Source organism: Heloderma suspectum, chromosome 11 (assembly GCF_057233095.1).
Source record: "Heloderma suspectum isolate Gila_16-S chromosome 11, 16-S_ref, whole genome shotgun sequence".
Classification (NCBI taxonomy): Eukaryota; Metazoa; Chordata; class Lepidosauria; order Squamata; family Helodermatidae; genus Heloderma; species Heloderma suspectum.
The window spans coordinates 39,869,342-39,888,754 of NC_139468.1; the positions used below are offsets into that span (position 1 = coordinate 39,869,342).

General features: G+C 43.7%; 2 protein-coding genes across 2 annotated transcripts in view; one reads left to right on the top strand and one right to left on the bottom strand.

Moving 5' to 3' along the window:
* The window catches only part of DENND4A (DENN domain containing 4A), a 74,097-nt gene extending 63,618 nt beyond the window's left edge, over window positions 1-10,479 (bottom strand). Inside the window, exon 1 of the mRNA XM_084817479.1 lies at window positions 10,096-10,479. The gene's annotated coding sequence lies outside the window, so the exon portion shown is untranslated. The remainder of the gene's footprint in view (window positions 1-10,095) is intronic.
* On the top strand, window positions 9,576-14,108 carry LOC146337282 (uncharacterized). The gene is made up of 3 exons (XM_084816380.1): window positions 9,576-9,672; window positions 9,901-10,562; window positions 10,660-14,108. The coding sequence occupies exons 1-3, from the start codon at window positions 9,576-9,578 to the stop codon at window positions 10,747-10,749; spliced, it is 849 nt and encodes a 282-aa protein (XP_084672506.1). The 3' UTR covers window positions 10,750-14,108.
* The last annotated feature ends 5,305 nt before the right edge of the window (window positions 14,109-19,413 follow it).

Below are 19,413 nucleotides of genomic sequence, written 5' to 3' on the forward strand. Positions count from 1 at the left end.
TACATACCCAAGTTCCAGCTTCAACAATACAAGCACGAACGTTTACTGCTTGTAAACATTTCGTTGAGCTTAATGTGTCTGCATAGATGTGAGGCCCATCAGCTCACCCAAGAATGAATTATCTTTTTACTGATTAGTGATCAAAATCAAAAATATTTGGCAACACCAACATCTTTTGAAGCATACCCACTGTACATTCAATGTTAATTCAAATGAAAACCTCAGCCATTACACACAACTTGTACAAATGTAATGGAACACAGCTATTTTCTAAAGCTATAGTGCATTATATAAGCATCTGCTCTTAACAGCTTTAGTGATGCAACCGAGCTTAGTCATTTGCCCACAACACCCTCCATCCCCCAAGGATTTTTTTGGAGTAGTGGGTAAAAGGATAATGAAGAAAATGAATGCATTCATTGTGGAAATATCAGAGTGTATAATGGACAAGCACAACCAATGATTTAAATGGTAACAAAATCTTATGAATAACCAAGGAGAAAAAGAACTGGGTTAGACTAAAAATTACCAGTGCGTGAAGACAATTTGGATACTGACTAGGCATTGGAGACAGACAATAGATTTTTCAGAGTTGAAAGTGGTATGACAGAGCCCTTGTTACCCATAGTGTGCACACATCTCACTATCATATTTGGTTCAAAAGTTTTGTAGTGCCACAAAAACCAGCAGCACTAACAGAAAAGGTAGTGGGACAAGAAACTGAGTGTTTACAGGATGGGCTATGATTAAAAAATATTAAAAACTTTAAAATATCTCTTAAAATATTGTCTCTCTTTAGCCTAGGACTATCTTCAGCCCACTCCTAATGTTTACCCCAAGCACAAGTCAAAACAATTTTTTAAAGAAATCCAGAACTGTCTGTTGCAAGATAAATTAATTTAGATGACTATAACCTTTCAGACCTGAAAAGATTTCCATTAGAAAAACTAGATTATACAGACAGGACAGGAAAAGCTGAGTATTTAAATCTCTCTAGTACTACTCTGAAGAAATGCTACATGGAGCAGAACAGGGGAAGCACCTTTTGGAATGGAAGCACTTGTAAATGGTGAGTAATAATAAAACCACCTATCCTGTTGTAAAGAATCTAGGAGGGAGAGGGAGGCAGAAAAAGACAAGATGCTTGCTTCTGTTCCAGCTGGACTGTTCCCTCTCCAGCCACAGGGCCAACTAATCCCAACTGCCCTGTGGCAAGGAATCCAGGAGAGAAAAGAAGGCAGGCAGGTGAAGAAGGTGAAGTACAGGTGCCTGGTACTGTTCCACTGCACTGTCCCTCACTTGTCACAGGACCAAACACCAACTGCTCTGTGGGAAAGAAAATCAGATGCGATCTCCTGCTCAAATGGAGCTGGTTGTTTTTGGTTCGTTTCACTTTTAGTGTGTGATTCTTGGTGCATCTACTGTATGTTTATCAATGTTATTAGATGCTTTGAGGATTGGGGTCAAAAGGCAGGATATAAATCTACTAAATTAATAAATAAGAGAGATTCTTTTACCTGAATAGCAGGAGCTTTCAGGTAATTTACACTGATGCCTATATAATGACTACTTGCATATTTTTAAAGGTGATTTAATTCAAGATTAGAAGTGCAATAATAAATTAACAGCATTTCTATTATATTTAGGAGTCTAAACTGATTTTGTAGCTGTAGCTTTTAACACAATGACGTGGTTTGCACATAACAACAAACCATGGTTAATTAAACCATGGTTTGATTCAACCATTGTTGACTCATGGTTTGTAGTTATGAGCTAACTCAGAACTATGAGTTAATTATGAGTTGTTAAGCATGAACAAGCCACGAAGAGAACTCATTGTTTATTATGGGTTGTGAACTATGAGATGTTTAAATCATGGGTTGTAGTTACATCTGAACCCAGAATTGTGGGTTGTTCATGGCTTGTTCTGCCAGGCTACAGAGGCAACAGGAAAGAGCGCTAAAAAAAATCCCAACCTCTTTGCATGCCAGTAATGCTGTGCAGTAAAGGCATTTTGGATTACATGGAAGGAGCGGGCAGAGGAGGAAAACAAACAACCCAGGGCCTGAGAAAACAAACCATGATTCAACTGTCTGCCAGACAAACCCTGGGTAGGGCAATAACCCATGGTTTAAACCATAGATTAGTGTTACATGAGAACCAAGCCATTGGATTGGACCCAGATGTAGTCATGGTTAGAGAGTAGACGCAATGAAATCAATAGGACTTCAGTAAGTCATGACTAACATCCATTTCAATAAGTCTACTCTAAGCATAATGAAGTCTGGATTCAACCCAGTGTATTTATTACAGTTTTAGCCTGCCCTTACTTCTCAGACTTCAGGGTGATATACATGGCTCACATTCACCACCACTCCCTTATCTCCAAAACAACTATGTGAGGTAGGTTACACTGAAATAGAGTGACTATTGGTCCAAGATTACCTAGTGAGCTTCATAGCTGAGTAGGCATTTGAACAATTAATGGGAAATATTAGGAATCTTTCAGGACCTCTGAGGTTTTATTTTGCATCTGTCATTCATACCTTTGTCCCTTACATAAATAACCCATTTTTTGTTTATACTAAGACCACAATGGACATGATTATTCTGGTTACACCTGGAGATCATACTCCAGAATTATCAGTCTTTTTAACATTACATGTATAAGTACTTAGGCAAAAGTATACATGGCTGTTTGACAATTACTTATGGTACAAATCTGAATTTTTACATGTTCAATACTTTTTAAAAGGGAGATTCTGTATGTTCCATAGAACTATTTTGCCTACATTATTGACAAGTAATATGTAGCATATTGTTTCTCATTTTGAGAGCAATCCTGTGGCCCCTAGACAACATCTGGGGGGCTATAGGATACTTCGGATTCCCAGATCCAAGGTTGGAGACAATGCTCCAACCTCGGAGGAGGGAATACAATGTCTGCCCTCCTCCCTCTCGCTGCTGGCATGGAAAGAATTGCATCAGCTGCCTCTCTGAGTTCAGGAACTTGACAGTGGGGAAAAGGGGACATTTTGGTGGTCAGGGAGAGGAGGGGACTGGAGAGGCTGAGGCTGGGATATGAGCTATCCCAAGGCCTCTCCACGTTCCTCCCCTCCCCCTCCAAGACATACCAGCTAGATGGGCAAAAAAGACAATCTAGCAAAAATGCAGATGGGAAGAGTGGGGAGGTGATGATTCATTCAAAGAAAGAAAGAAAAAAAGCTTCCTCTCACTGAGTTAGTTAGGCATCACTTGGGCAGTTGGGCAATGTCAGAGCACCTCTCTTATATCCATCATGTCTCTTCAGAGGAAGCTTCCTTCCCTTTTTTCACTTCCCAGACGTCAGTTCTTCAGTAACCATACAGAAGAGCAACCCATTTTGCTGTATCATAGCATTTAGATTAGATTCCTCTGTTGTTGATCACTGTCCAGTTAATCACAGCTGAGAGTACATATCCCATTTCTAATAATAAACTGAGAAATATTTTACAGGATAAGGCAGGAATCCATGCACTACTAATGGTAGAATCAATTTATCAATTAACAACATTCATTACTTTACAGGTCAACACAGGTCCATGGTTTGTGTTAAGGTCACTAAAGAAAACCCCAATTGGAAGCAAAAGGCTAAAAAAAAGTGAAGATCTTGTCTGTCAACATAGGAGAACATCCCACATCAATCAATCCCAATATTATATTGATTAGGTAGAGATAGATAAGAGACTATTTGTGCCCTAATCCAACCCCCACCCCGCCACACTTCTCTCTCTCTCTCTCTCTCTCTCTCACACACACACACACACACAGACTTTTTGACAAAGGTCAAAAGACTTTGTATCTAAGAAAGGCCTGCATCTTCTCAGGGAGATGGGGTCCCCCCTCCCCAACACCAAAACTTCTGGAAGTTGGTGCTAATTTAAAATAGATAAAAGAAAGTAAAGAGTTTTATTTCTTAAACTGAAATAGATAAGATTTCAAACTCCCCCCCCCATATAATTATCTCTCTGAAAATTAGACATCCCAGGTGTCAATTTGTCTAAAGCCAGACACTCTGGCAGAAGAGAGAAAAGAAAACAAAGATGACTCATACCTGAGCTGAACAGCAAAGCCCTCCCCATCCCCTGTCTATAAAACAAGCTACTCCGCTGAAATTGTTAATTCTCAAAGACAAAACAGACTAGGATTTCAGTGAACTTCAGATTTTGGAAAAATAATTTAATGAGGTCTCCCTTTAAGAAAGACTAATGGTCTCCTATTGAGTTAAGAGCTATTAAACTGGTCTGGAATGTGATTCCGGTTTATTTTTGCAAAATTATCATTTTGCCTAATCCTAGCAATGTTACACATTTAAAGATAGAAATGTTTTTCACCCCTTCCTTGTGAAATCTCAAAAGTACCCTAAAAGTCAAACTTCCAAGTGTAAGACTCAAAGTTTCAAAAAGCAGTAAAGATTGTGTCATTTAAGCCTCGTAATATGTCAAAAAACAATTGCCTAAAACTTCAGATTTCACTTCTGGGAAACAGAAGCAGCATATTTAAAACAAAGATTACATCAGAGCTGTTTTTTCTTACGATTTACAGAGATTATGTAATCCATTTTAGTGTTCCTCCTTTCAAAAGCATCCTTCCAACACAACTGCCATGATGGGAGAAATCTACATTCCATTAAAGTCACTGGAAACCTTCACTGATTTTAACAGATCAGGATTTCTTCCCAAATGTATTTATTTGTTACCTTTGTATCCTGCCCTTCTTTGAAGGAGTTCGGGATGGCAAGGGCTTCTCCATTCACTTAACAGAGGGGGAACACCATCAGCACAAAGAGATGTGTGTCGCGCTGCCTCTTCTATTTAAGTGGATGAGAAAATCTGCTCATTCACAACAAAACGCATACAGAGCTATGGGCTTCAAAGCTCTGGCACTGTCAGCATGTTAGCAGCACAACTGAGTCACATTCACCAATGCACATAAACACTTGCTCTAAGTGACAAAATGCATGTGTGAAATGGCCCTTAGAATCAACATAAACAAGATGGTTCCAAGATTGAGAGTAAACTCTTAAATCTGTTCTTTGGGCTTCTTTTTAACCCGTTCTAACACACACGCACACAGTCATCTTAAATTGAAGGGAGCATGTAGTAAAGTGGTTAGATTCTAATCTCATCCAATTTGTGTTGATAAGTGGGATATGTGAACTGATCCTACACAGGTCACTGGCTGGTGTTTCTCCAAGGCAAGACACAAGTAATTTTGCTATAATTCAAAAAAAAGAGCAAAACACACACACACACACACACCCCTACAGTTAGTAGATGACAGCCAAACAAAGAAAATGCCTTTAGGACAGTCATGGTTTTTTTTTACAAGATTCAACTATAAAACAAAATTCATTTGTGCTACATAGAATGGGCACCTCATTTAGCTAACCTTCTGCACACTTATTTGGAAGTAAGCGCTGTTAAACTTGGTGAGACTTACTAGTGAGTCCTATTTCATAATATTTATATTTTATAAAGTGAAAACGTATCAGTTGGGAGAAAATGGACAATCCAAATCATTTGTGCACACAGGTAGGTTACAGGACAGCGAATCTTTGCTGCACTTGATGTCTCTCCATACAGCTTGATGCAAAGACTGTATTGCTCTATTTCCTATAAATAAATATGGTTCCACCAGACACTACAGAGGTCCCAAGGAAACCTATCATTATTTAGGGCCCTAGTCTGCAACTAGTTTGCTAGAAAGTCACTTTGAAAGGGCAGTGCCAGTTGGTAGGCTAAAGCCTCAATTACCAATCCTCTCCTTTCAAAGCCCAGCTGTTACCACAGCTGCTGTCCTCTCCATATCTCCTCTTTACATCCAAGTTTGCAAATGGAGAACCAAGCTGACCCTTAGGGAGTTGGATTTGACTCATAGGCTGCCAGTTCCCGACATCTACTTTAGAGGAAAGAATTAAACGATTCTATAGATGATTGATCAAACCTATCAAAAGAGTTTTTAGTCATATACCTTAAAGCTGGGGTTTCCAAAATGGCACCCATGGGCACCAATGTGCCCATGGATACCTCTTTTGATGCCCACCAAGTGCCCTGCCCCTCCTGATTTTTTTTTGTTTAAGATTTTTTTTTTAAACTGGGAGGCTGACATGCTTCAAAGTGAAGGGCTGCACTCCAGCACTGTGTTTATTTGGGTTCAAAATACTGGTTTTGTGTTTTAGAGCTCAGACACCACATCTGCGTTATACTTAGGTTCTTGGGCAAGTTACTTTTCTTTTAATCATACCAGTTTGCTTTCTGGAAAATGAATATTTTGTGACCGGCCATGCCCAACATGGCAGCCATTTTGGGAAAGCACCCATGACACTAGCAAAATTTCAAATGTGCCCACTGACCCAAAAAGGTTGGGGACCCCTGACTTAAAGAGATGTCACAACATACAGTCAACATTTGAGCTTTTCTGCCCATTACTGAAATCAATTTTCTGACAGATTATAGTTCTGCATTTAATCATTCTGAAAGTGAACAATAATAAATATTGGCTAAGGGAAAGTTCAGAGAAAATGTGACATTGACTAAAAAGCTGTCCAGCACATCACTCCACTAATCAGCTTACTTCAAGCATTCAGTTTCAAGAAACAAGTACAAAGCCCCTGTTTTTAACATACAAGTCAACATAGGTCTTGGCTGGGGTGGGTCAGAAACACATTTGCGCATTCTTTAAATAGAACATGAGATTAGCAGAGGCTCAAAGCCAGCGACATAATTAACAAGCCGTTAAGTGTTATTAGCATCTGGCCCGACTTTTCTAGTTATTACAGACAGGACAACATAAAAACTTCACAGCCTGTAGAAACTACGTTGTTGCTATGTTAGAGGAGCTACACTAATCCATCTACTTTGGAAGTAACCTGTTCTATGTAACCATGGGAAATTCAGAGCGAAAAAAGGGGGGTGGGCAGAGGCAGTCCTACCATGAATAAAGGTGAGGCGACTGCTGCAGTTGGTACGTTCTGCCTACTGTTAACGGCAGCAGAGTGGGAGACCAGCAAATCCAATGCATGGGACACAAGCTATCAGCAAATTCTCTTACTAAGTCCTTCTATAGCTCCTGTTCATTTCAGTATGGAGATCTTCTTGGTAGATTGTGTACTTATTAATTAGCAGGAAGGTGGGTGCCATTTGGATTTTCCACCTCAAGCATCAAAATATCTTGGGCCAGCCCAGGATGGGTATAAAATGTCCATACGCATAGCACTAATCAATTCTAGATTTAGTTTTTATATAGTTTGAGATAAGCAGGGTTTGCTGGACTCAAACACCAGTCTATTTCTTCCTTCACAGTTGCCGGCCAACCCTTCCCCATATTTGTCAAAATCAACGTCTACACATGAATAACAGCTGTAAGCAATCCTTGTTTTCTTCTCATGTTGCTTCAAGGCCATAATATACATCTTGTAAAAAAAGATAGAGAATGAAAGCCTTAAAATAAATATAGATAAACACAACCTCAAGATTTCGTCTCCATCACAGAAGTCTATTACTGCTGTCATACAAGAAGACATTAATACAGTCCCTGATTATGACAGACTATTAAACACTAGACCACCTAACCATTACTGGCATGTGTTAGAAAATTCGTCTTTTATCAAATGATTTCCCTCTCATGTCAAATACTCTACCAATTTCCATTAAAAACAGGAATGGGTCAGGGGGAACACATCACCACCCTTCCCAAAATAAAACAGGCATCTAAATTTAGATGGGAGCATAACCCTCTCCCCACAAGTACCTAATACATATAAAATCACAAACACGTATGCTATCACCACCCCCAGCGAAGAGTAAAGGAGTGATGATGAAGGGCAACCAGTCATTAAATGCTTTTCCTGAGAGGCTAGTTATGAAGACAACATACAAATCTTATCAGGTGTCTCCCTGGAAACCCCAGAACTGCTCCTTTACTGTGTATATTCCACCCCCATACTGCCTTTGCCATTTTCCAATATTTTCCTTAATATTTACTCTCAACAGCAAAGTTTCAAGAAGTGTACAGATGATGCTTTTATTAACTTGCTGCCTCCAAACATCCTAATCACCTCTAAAACCACTTTTTCCAATATCTCTCTATTTCCCCCTCTTTGTCCCTCCCAAAATAACCTCAAATATCATCCTGGCTCTATCACCAGCCTCTCTCCCTATGCTCCAGTGCTGACTTCCTCAAATAGCACCCCACTTCTCCCAACACAAACACACAAATAGTAGCCAGTGCCTCTCCCATATAGCATTCACCCACACATCCTACTATACACATTCCCTAAATTGTACAAAAATAAAACTAATGTATCCTTGCTGAAGGCATGCTCTGTTCACATGCTATCTGTGAATGTTGGTTGGTCCTATAAAGGGGGTATCTTACTGCCCCTGTGAATGTTGATATAAGGGTCCAATATGGTTACCTGACTTGAACCATAATACTGCCATCCGAAGTGATAGCAGGGTATTATTCCTACACAAATAATTCAAAAAAAGGAAAAATACCCTCTCTTTGTGCTTTTCCAAAGTAGAAATACTTAAATAAATAAAATACCCAAGTCCAAATCTCACCATTGTCATTAACTCACTAGGTGACAAGGAGTTTTTTTTCAGCCTCTGCTTCAATACAAGGTAATAACTACTGCCCTATCTTTCAGGACTATTATAAGGATTATCCTGAGATAAGGAGGAAGCACTTATGCTTCATAGCCCAAGGAAGTTCAGAATTCTCATTTTACAATGCATACATGATAGCAAAGTTCTCATGTAGTTCTTCATTTACATTGGATAGTGTGGGTTTGTGCTTCTTACAGCACAATCTTATGGGTGTCTACTTAGAAGTAAGTCCTATAGAATTCAATGAACCTTACTCTCACATAAGTGTGCACAGGGTTACAGCCTCCACTGAAAATATATGGAATGGTCTCAAAAACAAAAATGTGCTTTAAGCACTTTGAACAATAAAAGTGCTATACACACGCTTAAGTATTATAATTAAAGAGCCTGTCCGCAGGAGAAGCGATGTGTGTGAAGAACGAAGGCTTGTATATCATAAGGATCTATGAGGGCACAGAAGTGCAATGCGTTACAATTTACGCACCACCGGGGTGGGAGACAGGGTTTACCCTCATTACTACAGCAGCGTCTTTAAGCCCGGCACTTTGCTTTTCTCCACAGGAGTAAATGGCAACTACTCCCTGATGTGGGAAAAAGTAAAGGCAGGCTCTTGGAGACCCCCTTGAAATGGGAGGTTAAACTTGCTCCCAGCCTCTGAATGAAACCAGCCTGTTTTCCTCATCCCGTCCCGGCTTCAGCTGCCTGGTCGCACCAGAGTGTGACCACATCTCTGGAACCAGCGTCGACACCGTGTTACGCTGCGGCGAACCTTCAAAATCTGGTGTACGCTGGCCATGTACAGCGATGTTGTGGAAGTCGCCACGAGGCAGGACAACCCGGCCAGATGCCCCCAGCGGGGTCCTCCTCGGCATGTGCTTATATCTCTGTCCCCCCCCCCCAAAAAAAAAAAAGGCGAGCAGGGAGATGTATACCGCAGACCTTCGTGAAACTCACGCGTGGGCATGGCACAGCCCTCACGCGTGTCAGGCAAATGCCGGACTTAAAAAGAAGCAAAACCGCGGTGAGTTGGGCAGAGTCGACAGACCGCTGACGGCGTTATCCGCTTCCCCCGCGCGCTCCAGCATCCGCCATCCCTGACGCGTCGGCGGCCTCTCCGCGCGCAAACACGCGCGCCCCGCTCGCATCACCCCAGCCCCCAAAACTTAAGAGATGCTCCAGAACCGCGTTCTCCCCGCCGGCCCGCCCAGCTCCCAAACGGGCCAGCTTAGCATCGCTGCCCCCTAAGCAGCGGCGGCGGCGGCGCCCTTCGACTCCCGCGGGTCGCCGCTGCCCGGCTCGGTTCCGAGGAGAGACGAGGGGCGCACACGCACCCCGCGCGCGCGAGAGGCGCCCTCCTCTCCCGCCGCCGCCGAGGGAAGGAGCGAGGAGGCCGGCGGCAGCGAGGGCCGGCGGCCGCCGCGGCCGCTTCCCCGCCATCGCTCACCTCAGGCGGGGAGCCGGCTCCCCCGCGGCACGGCAAGCGGGGCAGGCGAGGTGCTCGCGGTCCCGAATCGCCGTCCCCGCAGGCTGCGAGCGAGCGGGCGGGCGGCCGGTCACGGAGCAGGCGCCGCCCCTTGTGGCATCCTCTCCCCCGACACAGCAGCAGGAGCGCCCTCCGCCTCCGCCTCCCCCTCCCCGCGTGGGCGCCTCAGGCGGGACTCCCTCCCCCGCGTCCCCGCCGCCGCCATCTTGGCTCTGACGGAGGAGGACGAGGAGGGGCGGGAAGGCGGCGGCAGGAGGGCGGGCCGCGTGGCGGGCGCCGGCGGAGCGAGGCGGGGGCCCTCAGTCCGGCGCCCCCGGCTGATGCGGGGCCTCGCTGCTGAGGGGGAAGGCGGGGAGGCCTCTCCTCAGGGGAGGCTGGAGCGTGGTGGCGAGGGCGTTTATACTTTAGAAGGGGAGGGGCTAGCTGCTGTACGTTGACTTCATATATTAATACCTTTTATTTATTACATTCTAATCTGCCCCGTGACCACTGCTTTCTGCTAATACAATGTTTTAATGTTAACAGAATGCTCATCGTTGCTGTTGTCCAGTCGTTCGGTCGTGTCCGACTCTTCGTGACCCCGTGGACCATGGACCACGCCAGGCCTTCCTGTAGTATATTGGCCACCTTCCGAGCTGAGGGGCTCATCTTCCGGCGTCATCTCCTTTAGCCCCGTGATACGTTCCGTGGGGTTTTCCTGGCAGGAGTACTGGAGCGGGTTGCCATTTCCTTCTCCAGCGGGCCACATTTTGTCAGAACTCTCCGCCATGACCTGTCCGTCTTGGGTGGCCCTGCACGGCATAGCTTATGGCTCCACTGAGTTACGCAAGCCCCTTCGCCGCAACAAGTTATATATTTGCTATAAGCTAGTGCGGAGTAGCAGATGGAGCATTGAACGTGGATCAGAGAGAAGAAAGTTCAGATCTACTCAGCCTTGAAGCTCACTGGTTGGACTTAAGACACTAGTCAGTCAGTCTCTCAGGCTAACCTACCTCAGGGGGTTGTTGTGAGGGGGAGCTGCATACATTGCCTTCAGGGCCTTGGAAGACAGGTGAGATATAAATAAAATACATAGTACCAGAGCCACCTGAGGTTGGTTTTAAAATTGAAGTTTTAGCCTATCCTTCCTCCGAGGAGCTCAGGTCAGTGTACAACAGGAATGTTGAACCCCTTTTAACCCAAGGGCCAAATCTTATTCTGGAGAAGCTTGCGGTGTGGGGGAGGGGCTGAAGCCAGGGGTGTGTGTGTGCTAAATTTATTCATTTCATTTCTGTACTGCCCAATAGCCAAAGCTCTCTGGGCGGTTCACAAAAATTAAAACCAAAAAGTACACAGTAAAACAATACAAAAATATAAAATCATTAAAACCATAATATAACAATGCAACCAGAATAAAACCTAGCCGCAATGCAGAGATTTAAAATACAGATTTAAAACAACAAAGCTAAAAGACTAGAAAGCTAAAAGACTAAAATGCCTGGGAGAATAAAAAGGTCTTCACCTGGCACCAGAAGGAATACAATGTAGGTGCCAGGTGAACCTCAAATACCAGCATATTGTAGTTTAAAGCTCATATTGCCAGTAACTAAGAATCATAGAATAGCAGGGTTGGAAGGGGCCTACAAGGCCACTGTGTCCAATCCCCTGCTCAATGCAGGAATCCAAGTCATAGCATCCCCGACAGATGGCTGTCCAGCCTCCTCTTGAACACCTCCAGTGTGGGAGAGCCCACCGCCTCCCTAGGTGATTGGTTCCATTGTTGTATTGCTCTCACAGTCAGGAAGTTTTTCCTGATGTTCAGCCGGAATCTGGCTTCCTGTAACTGGAGCCCATTATTCTGTGTCCTGCACTCTGGGATGATCGAGAAGAGATCCTGGCCTTCCTCTCTGTGACAACCTTTCAAGTACTTGAAGAGCGCTATCCTATCTCCCCTCAGTCTTCCCTTCTCAAGGCTAAACAAGCCCAGTTCTTTCAGTCTCTCTTCATAGGGCTTTGTTTCCAGTCCCCTGATCATCTTTGTTGCCCTCCTTTGAACTAAGCCTTAGTAGAGGCATTTCAACCTTTTAGAATTAGGAAACTGCACAAAAGCTGGGAAACCACCAACAATCCATGGCTGGAGCAAGGGTGTGGAGCTGTCTGAGAAACCCCGGAGGGCTGGATTGGGACCTGGGCTTGAGGTCCTACACCTCTGGTGTACAGAGCTCTCCTATTTTATCTTCACAACAGCACTTTGAAGTTAGGCTGAGAAAGTGCCTAGCTGAACGTAATCCATTTGAGCTTCAGGGATGACCAGGGATTTTAGGTCATATCTGCTAGTTTAAGTTCACTATTATCCATGACACCATGCTAATTTTTTCAGGCTGGGTGAGTGGGATATAAATTTGTAAATAAATAGAAATAGGGTAGCTTTTTTAAATCACAAAGGGTTTGGAGAGAGTGAACACAGAAGACTTCCCTCTGCCTCATAATTCTAAAATATGGGACCATCTGGTGAAAATGACTTGACTTGGCTTTAGATTCAGAGGCAAGGGAATAAATTAGTGCTGATGGCCAGTAGTTTGGATGCAGGGCCAATTCTTCTGTGAGGAGGCAGCATATTTGCAGATATCGTGAAAGGGTAGCAAATCATCAGGATGTATTAGGGGTGGCGAGGGATACCATTTAGCTGTTCTGCTTCAAGCATAAAAGTGAATGTTTTTACAAGATTACCCACATTCAGGAGGAGAGGTTTGTCAGTGGTAGTGGTTGTTAGCATCAATAGTATACATTCAGTAGCAAAATACTGAGCCGGCAAATGGCAGGGGATGGCTAATTCAATGTCCTTCACATGAGCATCTGGGCTAGATGAAGTTTTCTCCTGTTCTTATGTTCAAGGTGTTTGGAGGTACTTGGGAATTAATGTCACCCCTTCCTCACACATCAGAAAGGTTTACACCAAGAAGCATGAGAGTCCATGTGTGGATTCACCCACATTACTGCCAATAGCCACATAAGCATACTGTACTGTGGGCTACCTCAGTCTGTTTCAGTATGGAGTTGATGGATGTAATTGAACGTTGCCTTAAACTATGTGACCAGGCCTTAACATGCTGCCTGCCTCTCCAAAATTTAAATTTGAATCTTTGCAATTATAACCTTATACACAGTTTTAGTTATTGGTTTTTTGAAGTATGCCATCTATCCCGGATGGAGAGGAATAATAAAGAAACGGGTAACTTGTAACCAGTGAAACAATTCTTATTTCAAATGAGAATTCACTAGGGCTGTGCACTGCTTCGTTCCGAGGCCCGAACCCCGAGTTGAAGCGGGTTGCTTCGGGTCACTTTGTGCCCCTTCTGAGGTGAAGTGGAGGGGGCATGAAGCAACCCGGAGCAGGTCGGGGACTCTCCAAAGCACTCGGTGTGCTTCAGAACTCCCCCCCCCCAGCGCCTCTAGTTCCTTACCTGAGCCGCCATCGCCGTCCTCACCGCCGCTGCCGTCCTCACTGCTGTCCTTGCTGCTGCCATCGCCACTGCCTTCTCCGCTGCTGCCAACTGCTGAGGCCTGCATGCGCACGGCAACTCTTACTGCAGGGAGTTGCCATTTTAAAAATGGTGACTCCCTGCAGTTAGAGTCGCCATGAGCGTCCAGGCCTCAGCAGTTGATGGTGGCGGCGGCAGCAAGGATGGCGGCAGAGGAGGAGGTGGCAGCAAGGTAAGAGAGTTTCTGTGGGGGCATCGGGTGGGGACCTGAAGCAGGGTTTGACATCTGAATCCTGCTTCAGGGCTGAGGCGGGTCAGGGGGCCCCCAAATCTGCCTGAGCCAAATCGGGCCAACCTCCGAGTTGGATCAGGGGGTCCCTGCACAGCCCTAGAATTCACATCTTTTCCATCAGCTCAGTTATGATGCTGTAATGTCTGTACATCTTAAAGGTTATACAACAAAATGGTGTTTTTGGCATGGTATCTTCCTATTAAAAGTCATGCAGCAAAGCCAAAAGAGGTTTTTGTTTTGTTCATTAGGAAATTTAACATTGATCCTTTTCTGCTTAGAGGAGTGATGTTTGATGGGGATTGATTAAACTTAAGAAGAGGCAGAGAAATTACATGTTTAAATGCAGCAATGATGATGAGACAGCAGTAGAACAGTGTGGTTGCTTTTCTTTTGCTTCCACAGCAGGTCTTGTAAAGGAATTTCTTACTTCAGGGGACCATGCTGCCTATAAATTATAAAAGAGGAAACTGAATATCATGCATACGTATGGGTTGGGGGGAGGAAATCCTCTACAGAAAGTGCTTGCTAAAGCAACTAAAATGGCAATGAAACAACAGAACAAAATCCCAAATCCTCCCACCAAAACATTTTCATGCAACTGACTAATGAAACCAGTGAGAGAGCTTGCACTGATTTCAAAGGCAGTCATGGGTGAAGCTCTGGGCCAACTACATGTTGTATTAAATGAGAACTTTAGCATTGCATGATTCTTTAAAAAAAATTAGCAGTAGTGGAAGGGAGGAGGGAGGTTTTTTAACCCTTTACCTCTGCCCTTCATTTGTCCTCCTGAAGCTGCTTTTTGCATTGGAAAGGAAGCTGCCATTGGCACGTCTCGTCTTGTATGCTGGGTTTCCTTTCGGAAGGAGAAGCCGGGTACAAATATGAAGTGAAGTTAATGAGCAAAAGTTGATAGGGATACCATTATTTTTAATTAACTATGACTTGAGTGTGCTCTATATTAGTTAATCTGAGCTAAATACTATGCAGCTGGGCACCATCACTAACATAGATTAGAAAAAAATCTCCATTTGCTGATAAGCATGCATTGAAAAACTGGATAAACTGAAACGTGCAGACAGCTGCTATTTTTCCAAGCTATTTACGCAATGGAAGCAAGTGCCCAATTTGCTTCTACAGTTAGTCCAGCCCTGTACATATTAGTTTCACATTCTACTTCTAATCTGTTTTTATTTGTATGTTTATTTAAATATGGAAATGTTCCTTGTCCCAGAGGTTTTGCATATGTCAGAACTTCCCTAAATTCAGTTTTTAAAAAAGATTAAAGAAAGAGGGCAAGCACGTTGGTACAGATACTTTAAATTTATTTGATTTGTCAGTAAAGGCGCAATTTATTTGATTTGTACCCTGTCTTTCTACCAAGAGAAACAGCAAGGAAGCTTACAATCACAAATAAAACATAATTAAAATAACAATTAAACAAATACATTAATAACATAATTAAAACACAACAATAACAGAATAAAAACACCCAACCTTACAGACCTGCTTACACATCAAAGGTTTGAATAAAAAGGTAATTGCCTGCCAGTGGAAGGACAGCAGAAAGGGAGTGAACCTAGCCTCCCTCAGCAGGGAGTTCTATAGCTTGGGAGCACCAAGAAAGCCCTCTTTTGCGTTACCACCAAACGCATCTCTGAAGGTTGGGGTCTCAAAAGAAGGGCCTTTCCCAAAGGTGTTAAGACCCAGGCAAGCTCATATGGGAGAACGTGGTCTTTAAGGCAGCCATGGTCCCAAGCTGTATAAAGTTTTGTAGGTCATAACCAGCATTTGAATTCTGCCTGGAAACGGACTGGTAGGAAGTGAAGCTGTTATGACAAGGGAGTAACGCGCTCCCTATAACTGGCCCCGGTCAGCAGTTTTTCTGCAGCATTCCGGATCAGCTGAACTTTCCAAATAGTTTTTGAATGCAACTCCTCACAGAGATCATTACAGTAGTCCAAAAACGATGTAATTAAGGCATGTAACTGACCAGATCAGCCATCTTAGGAATGGGTGCAGCTGGCCCACTGTTCAAATGAACTCCTGGCTACTGCTGAAACTAGGCATTCAGGTTCATGGCTGATTTCTAGGGATGGCGGAGAATTTCTCCCCAAATCTTCGGGGGGCCGAGCGCCAACGCATTCGGCCCCCCGAAATCGGCGGTGAAATTCTCCGCCCCCCCCAGGACGGAACTTACCTTTGGCGAATGTCCCTCCCGGCGGCGTTTCGGCGCAGGCGGGGGCGGCGGCTGGTCTCCCAACCGGCTGCCGCCACCGCCGCCGCCATTGCAAACAAAAAAACTAAAGTAAAAAAAAAACACACACACCTGTGATAGGCTACGTAACGATTTACGTAGCCTATCACGGCTAGATTTCCAAAGTCAGCCGTGATAGGCTACGTAAATCGTCATGTAGCCTATCACGGCTGACTTTGAAAAAAAAAAAACGCAAATGGCGGCGGCCCATGGGCGCCGCCATTTGCGTTCCTTATTTTGGCACGTCTAGTCTACGTAAAGATTTACGTAGACTACGGTGAAAATAAGGGCACGCTATTTGCGTTGCCCTTATTTTTGCCGTAGTCTATGTAAATCTTTACGTAGACTAGACATGCCAAAATAAGGAACACAAATGGCGGCGCCCATGGGCTGCCGCCATTTGCGTACGCGCTTTTTTTTTTTTCCAAAGTCACCTGTGATAGGCTACGTGACGATTTACGTAGCCTATCACGGCTGACTTTGGAAATCTAGCCGTGATAGGCTACGTAAATCGTCATGTAGCCTATCACGGGGTCTTTTTTTTTTTTTTTACTTTTTGTTTTGCAGCCGGGGAGATGGAGCGCTTCTCCTCGGCCTGAATTTCGGCCGGGCGAGGCGGGAAGCCTCCCCCCCTTCGCCTGAACTTCAGGGGGGAAAGCGAAGCGCCTCCCCCCCACCGCGAAGCCAAGCTGCGAAAAGGTAAGTGACTTTCATACATCCCTACTGATTTCACAGTTGCTCATATAGAAAATACAGAGAACTGGGTTTGCCTTATCTTTATTCCCATTAGCTGGCTTTATATGATGCTCATGCTCTGGTTTGATTAATAAATGCGTATTTCCCTCTAATTATTCTAATAATTTCCAACAGTGGAAGGCATGTTAAGATAATTTAGAACTTGAAATTCAGCAATGAAAGCAGTACCGAAGAGCCCACCCACATCAACCAGCTGCTTTTGATTAATCCACTCTGCATTCTACAAAGCCTCTAATGAATGCTCTGTAGGACCAAGGACCATATTTATTTGCGTAAACATCTGATTTCTCTTCACAGCCACTAATCATGGGGGAGGAGGGGGATTTGAAACCTTAGGCTACACACAGAATGAAACACACACAACACATACTGAGGGTTATCAGGAAGCAACCCAAAATTCTGAAGCAGTGAAGGTTGTTGTGCAGCTGTTCCCAGAGGGAGAAAGATAGGGTTTGGTTTTGTCCCCCAACAAGCAGGACATCCTACTGAAAAGACAGTACTCCAAGTGACTTCACAGAGCACAGAATTTACTTTTACACTGGGGAAAACAACAGGTACTCCTCTGACTAATCATTCTGAAAGATTTCCAAGAATGTTCTTTAACACATTTATACCCAGGGGGGGAAAGGTCCAAAACGTTCTTGGTAATGATAGGGGCAGCAAAATAACGGAACACGTTGGCATTTAAGGGGTACATTTGAGCCAGAGTGATGGGCATCAGATAAAACTACACATAACATTTATAGTACAGTTTTCCTGTGCCCTTAAATACATGTAGAAGAGAGATTTTTGGCAGGTGCAGCTTCTTCCACAATTGCAGCTGAGTAAAGGGCTATTGAGCAAACATGTAACAGGAAAGGAGTTGTATTGCATTCAGTGGTTCCTTATTTGTGATTTTGAACTTAAGCCCATCTCAAGTTGAAGGTGTAGTACTTGCCAATAACCTACCTGCATTTCTAAACTTAGGAAAATTTCACCTCTTGGTTCCTGACTGTTATGCAGCTGCTAAAAAGTATAAAACTTCTGTCCACGCAAAGGTGTCAACTTTACTTGTATAAGACTATGAGTATTTGAAATGTGTCTCCATCTGGAAACATGCCCACTTTTTTGATAAAGGAGCAGCCCCAGGAGTTTAAGAATTCCACTTGGTATAAGTTGGGTATATTTTTTTTGTGTTATCAGGCTACTCAAAATCACAGTCTGTCTTGGAACTTTGACTAAATAATAGTGTAGGAAACACTCCTGGCAAGTAATGTGTTCCATGCTTCTGCTGGCCCCAGTCTGAGAAAACAATAGAAAACAGCTGCTAAAACACAAGAGCAGGGGCCCAGGGAATAACAGCTTTTCAAAAATGTGCCGCAGACAGAGGAAAGAATGCAAAAGGGGGGAATTAATTATTAAGCCTACATCTTTTAAGAAAAATCCCATTTGAACCTAGAGGAAAAAGAAAGTTCTGCTTGATAGATTCTTCCCCAAATGGATGAATGATCCCTGTTGAAATCTCTCCAGTGTTGTAGTTTTTCTTCACCTAAGTGAATCTAGCACCTGCCCAGTTATTTGAGACTAGATTTCAGAGTTTAAAGAATGACACATTTCCTCATAATGTTCAGAGAAGTGGGGGTAGGGGTGGTGGAGGGTTTATTATGAGTAACATTTCAAAATAGTTACCAAAAGCCATACAGATGATGTGTTAAAATGTTCAGGTTCTTTCTGTGTTACATAGATTTGTGTTAGGTCTCCATGGTGATGCCCGTTGTTACGGCAGAGAAGAACATCTTTGCAAGACGCTGATAAACTTACAGGGAGAAGTTAGCAAACAGCTTTTAACAGAGGATGTTGGTTTTTGATGACTCTGCTTGTTATCCTGCATTCCAGATACTTTGCTTGGCTTTTAACACATGCAGATATTGCACAGAGTATACGAAAATGTACATCTTTCTTTTCAACAGAGCTTTAAGTGATGAGCAAGTTCATGTGTATTTTTGCTTGTCTACTGGTCAAGAAGGAAAGCTGGAGCTGAAGTTTTCCTTTCATTGATCACCTGAGAGTAGAAATGTATTGTTGTGATTAGTTATTTCGACTGCACACTTTCAGAGTACAAAGAGTTTTGCAGTCCTTATTTAGATTTACAACAGCCCTGAGAGCTAGGCTACACTAGACTGTAGAGTTGTTACCTTTTTCTTGGGTGAAATTTCTGGGTGAAAAATATGGTCCAACTTTATTTACTGTAAATGGATGGTGTGTGTGTGTGTGTTTAATGTCCATATTAATGGTGTCCCATGAACAAAGGGAACCAGAATTTTAAAAATAGACCACGGCTCAGTGGTAGAGCCCCTGCTTTGCATGCAGAAGTGCCCAGGTTTGATCCCCAGCATCTCCAGGCAGGGCTGGAAAAACCCCTGCCTAGAATCCTGAAGGGCCATTGCTGCTGGTCGGTGTCAACAATACTGGGCTAGATGGACCAAGGGTCTGAGTCATTGGGGGTGTTCAGACAATCACGGGGGTAAAATAAGCCT

Bases quoted from the DNA above. Each gene is read 5' to 3' on its own strand.
- LOC146337282 (XM_084816380.1), top strand. From the start codon at position 9,576: ATGTATACCGCAGACCTTCGTGAAACTCACGCGTGGGCATGGCACAGC. The intron at 9,673-9,900 runs GTGAGTTGGGCA...CCCCCTAAGCAG, and splicing joins TAAAAAGAAGCAAAACCGCG to CGGCGGCGGCGGCGCCCTTC. The intron at 10,563-10,659 runs GTACGTTGACTT...TAATGTTAACAG, and splicing joins AAGGGGAGGGGCTAGCTGCT to AATGCTCATCGTTGCTGTTG.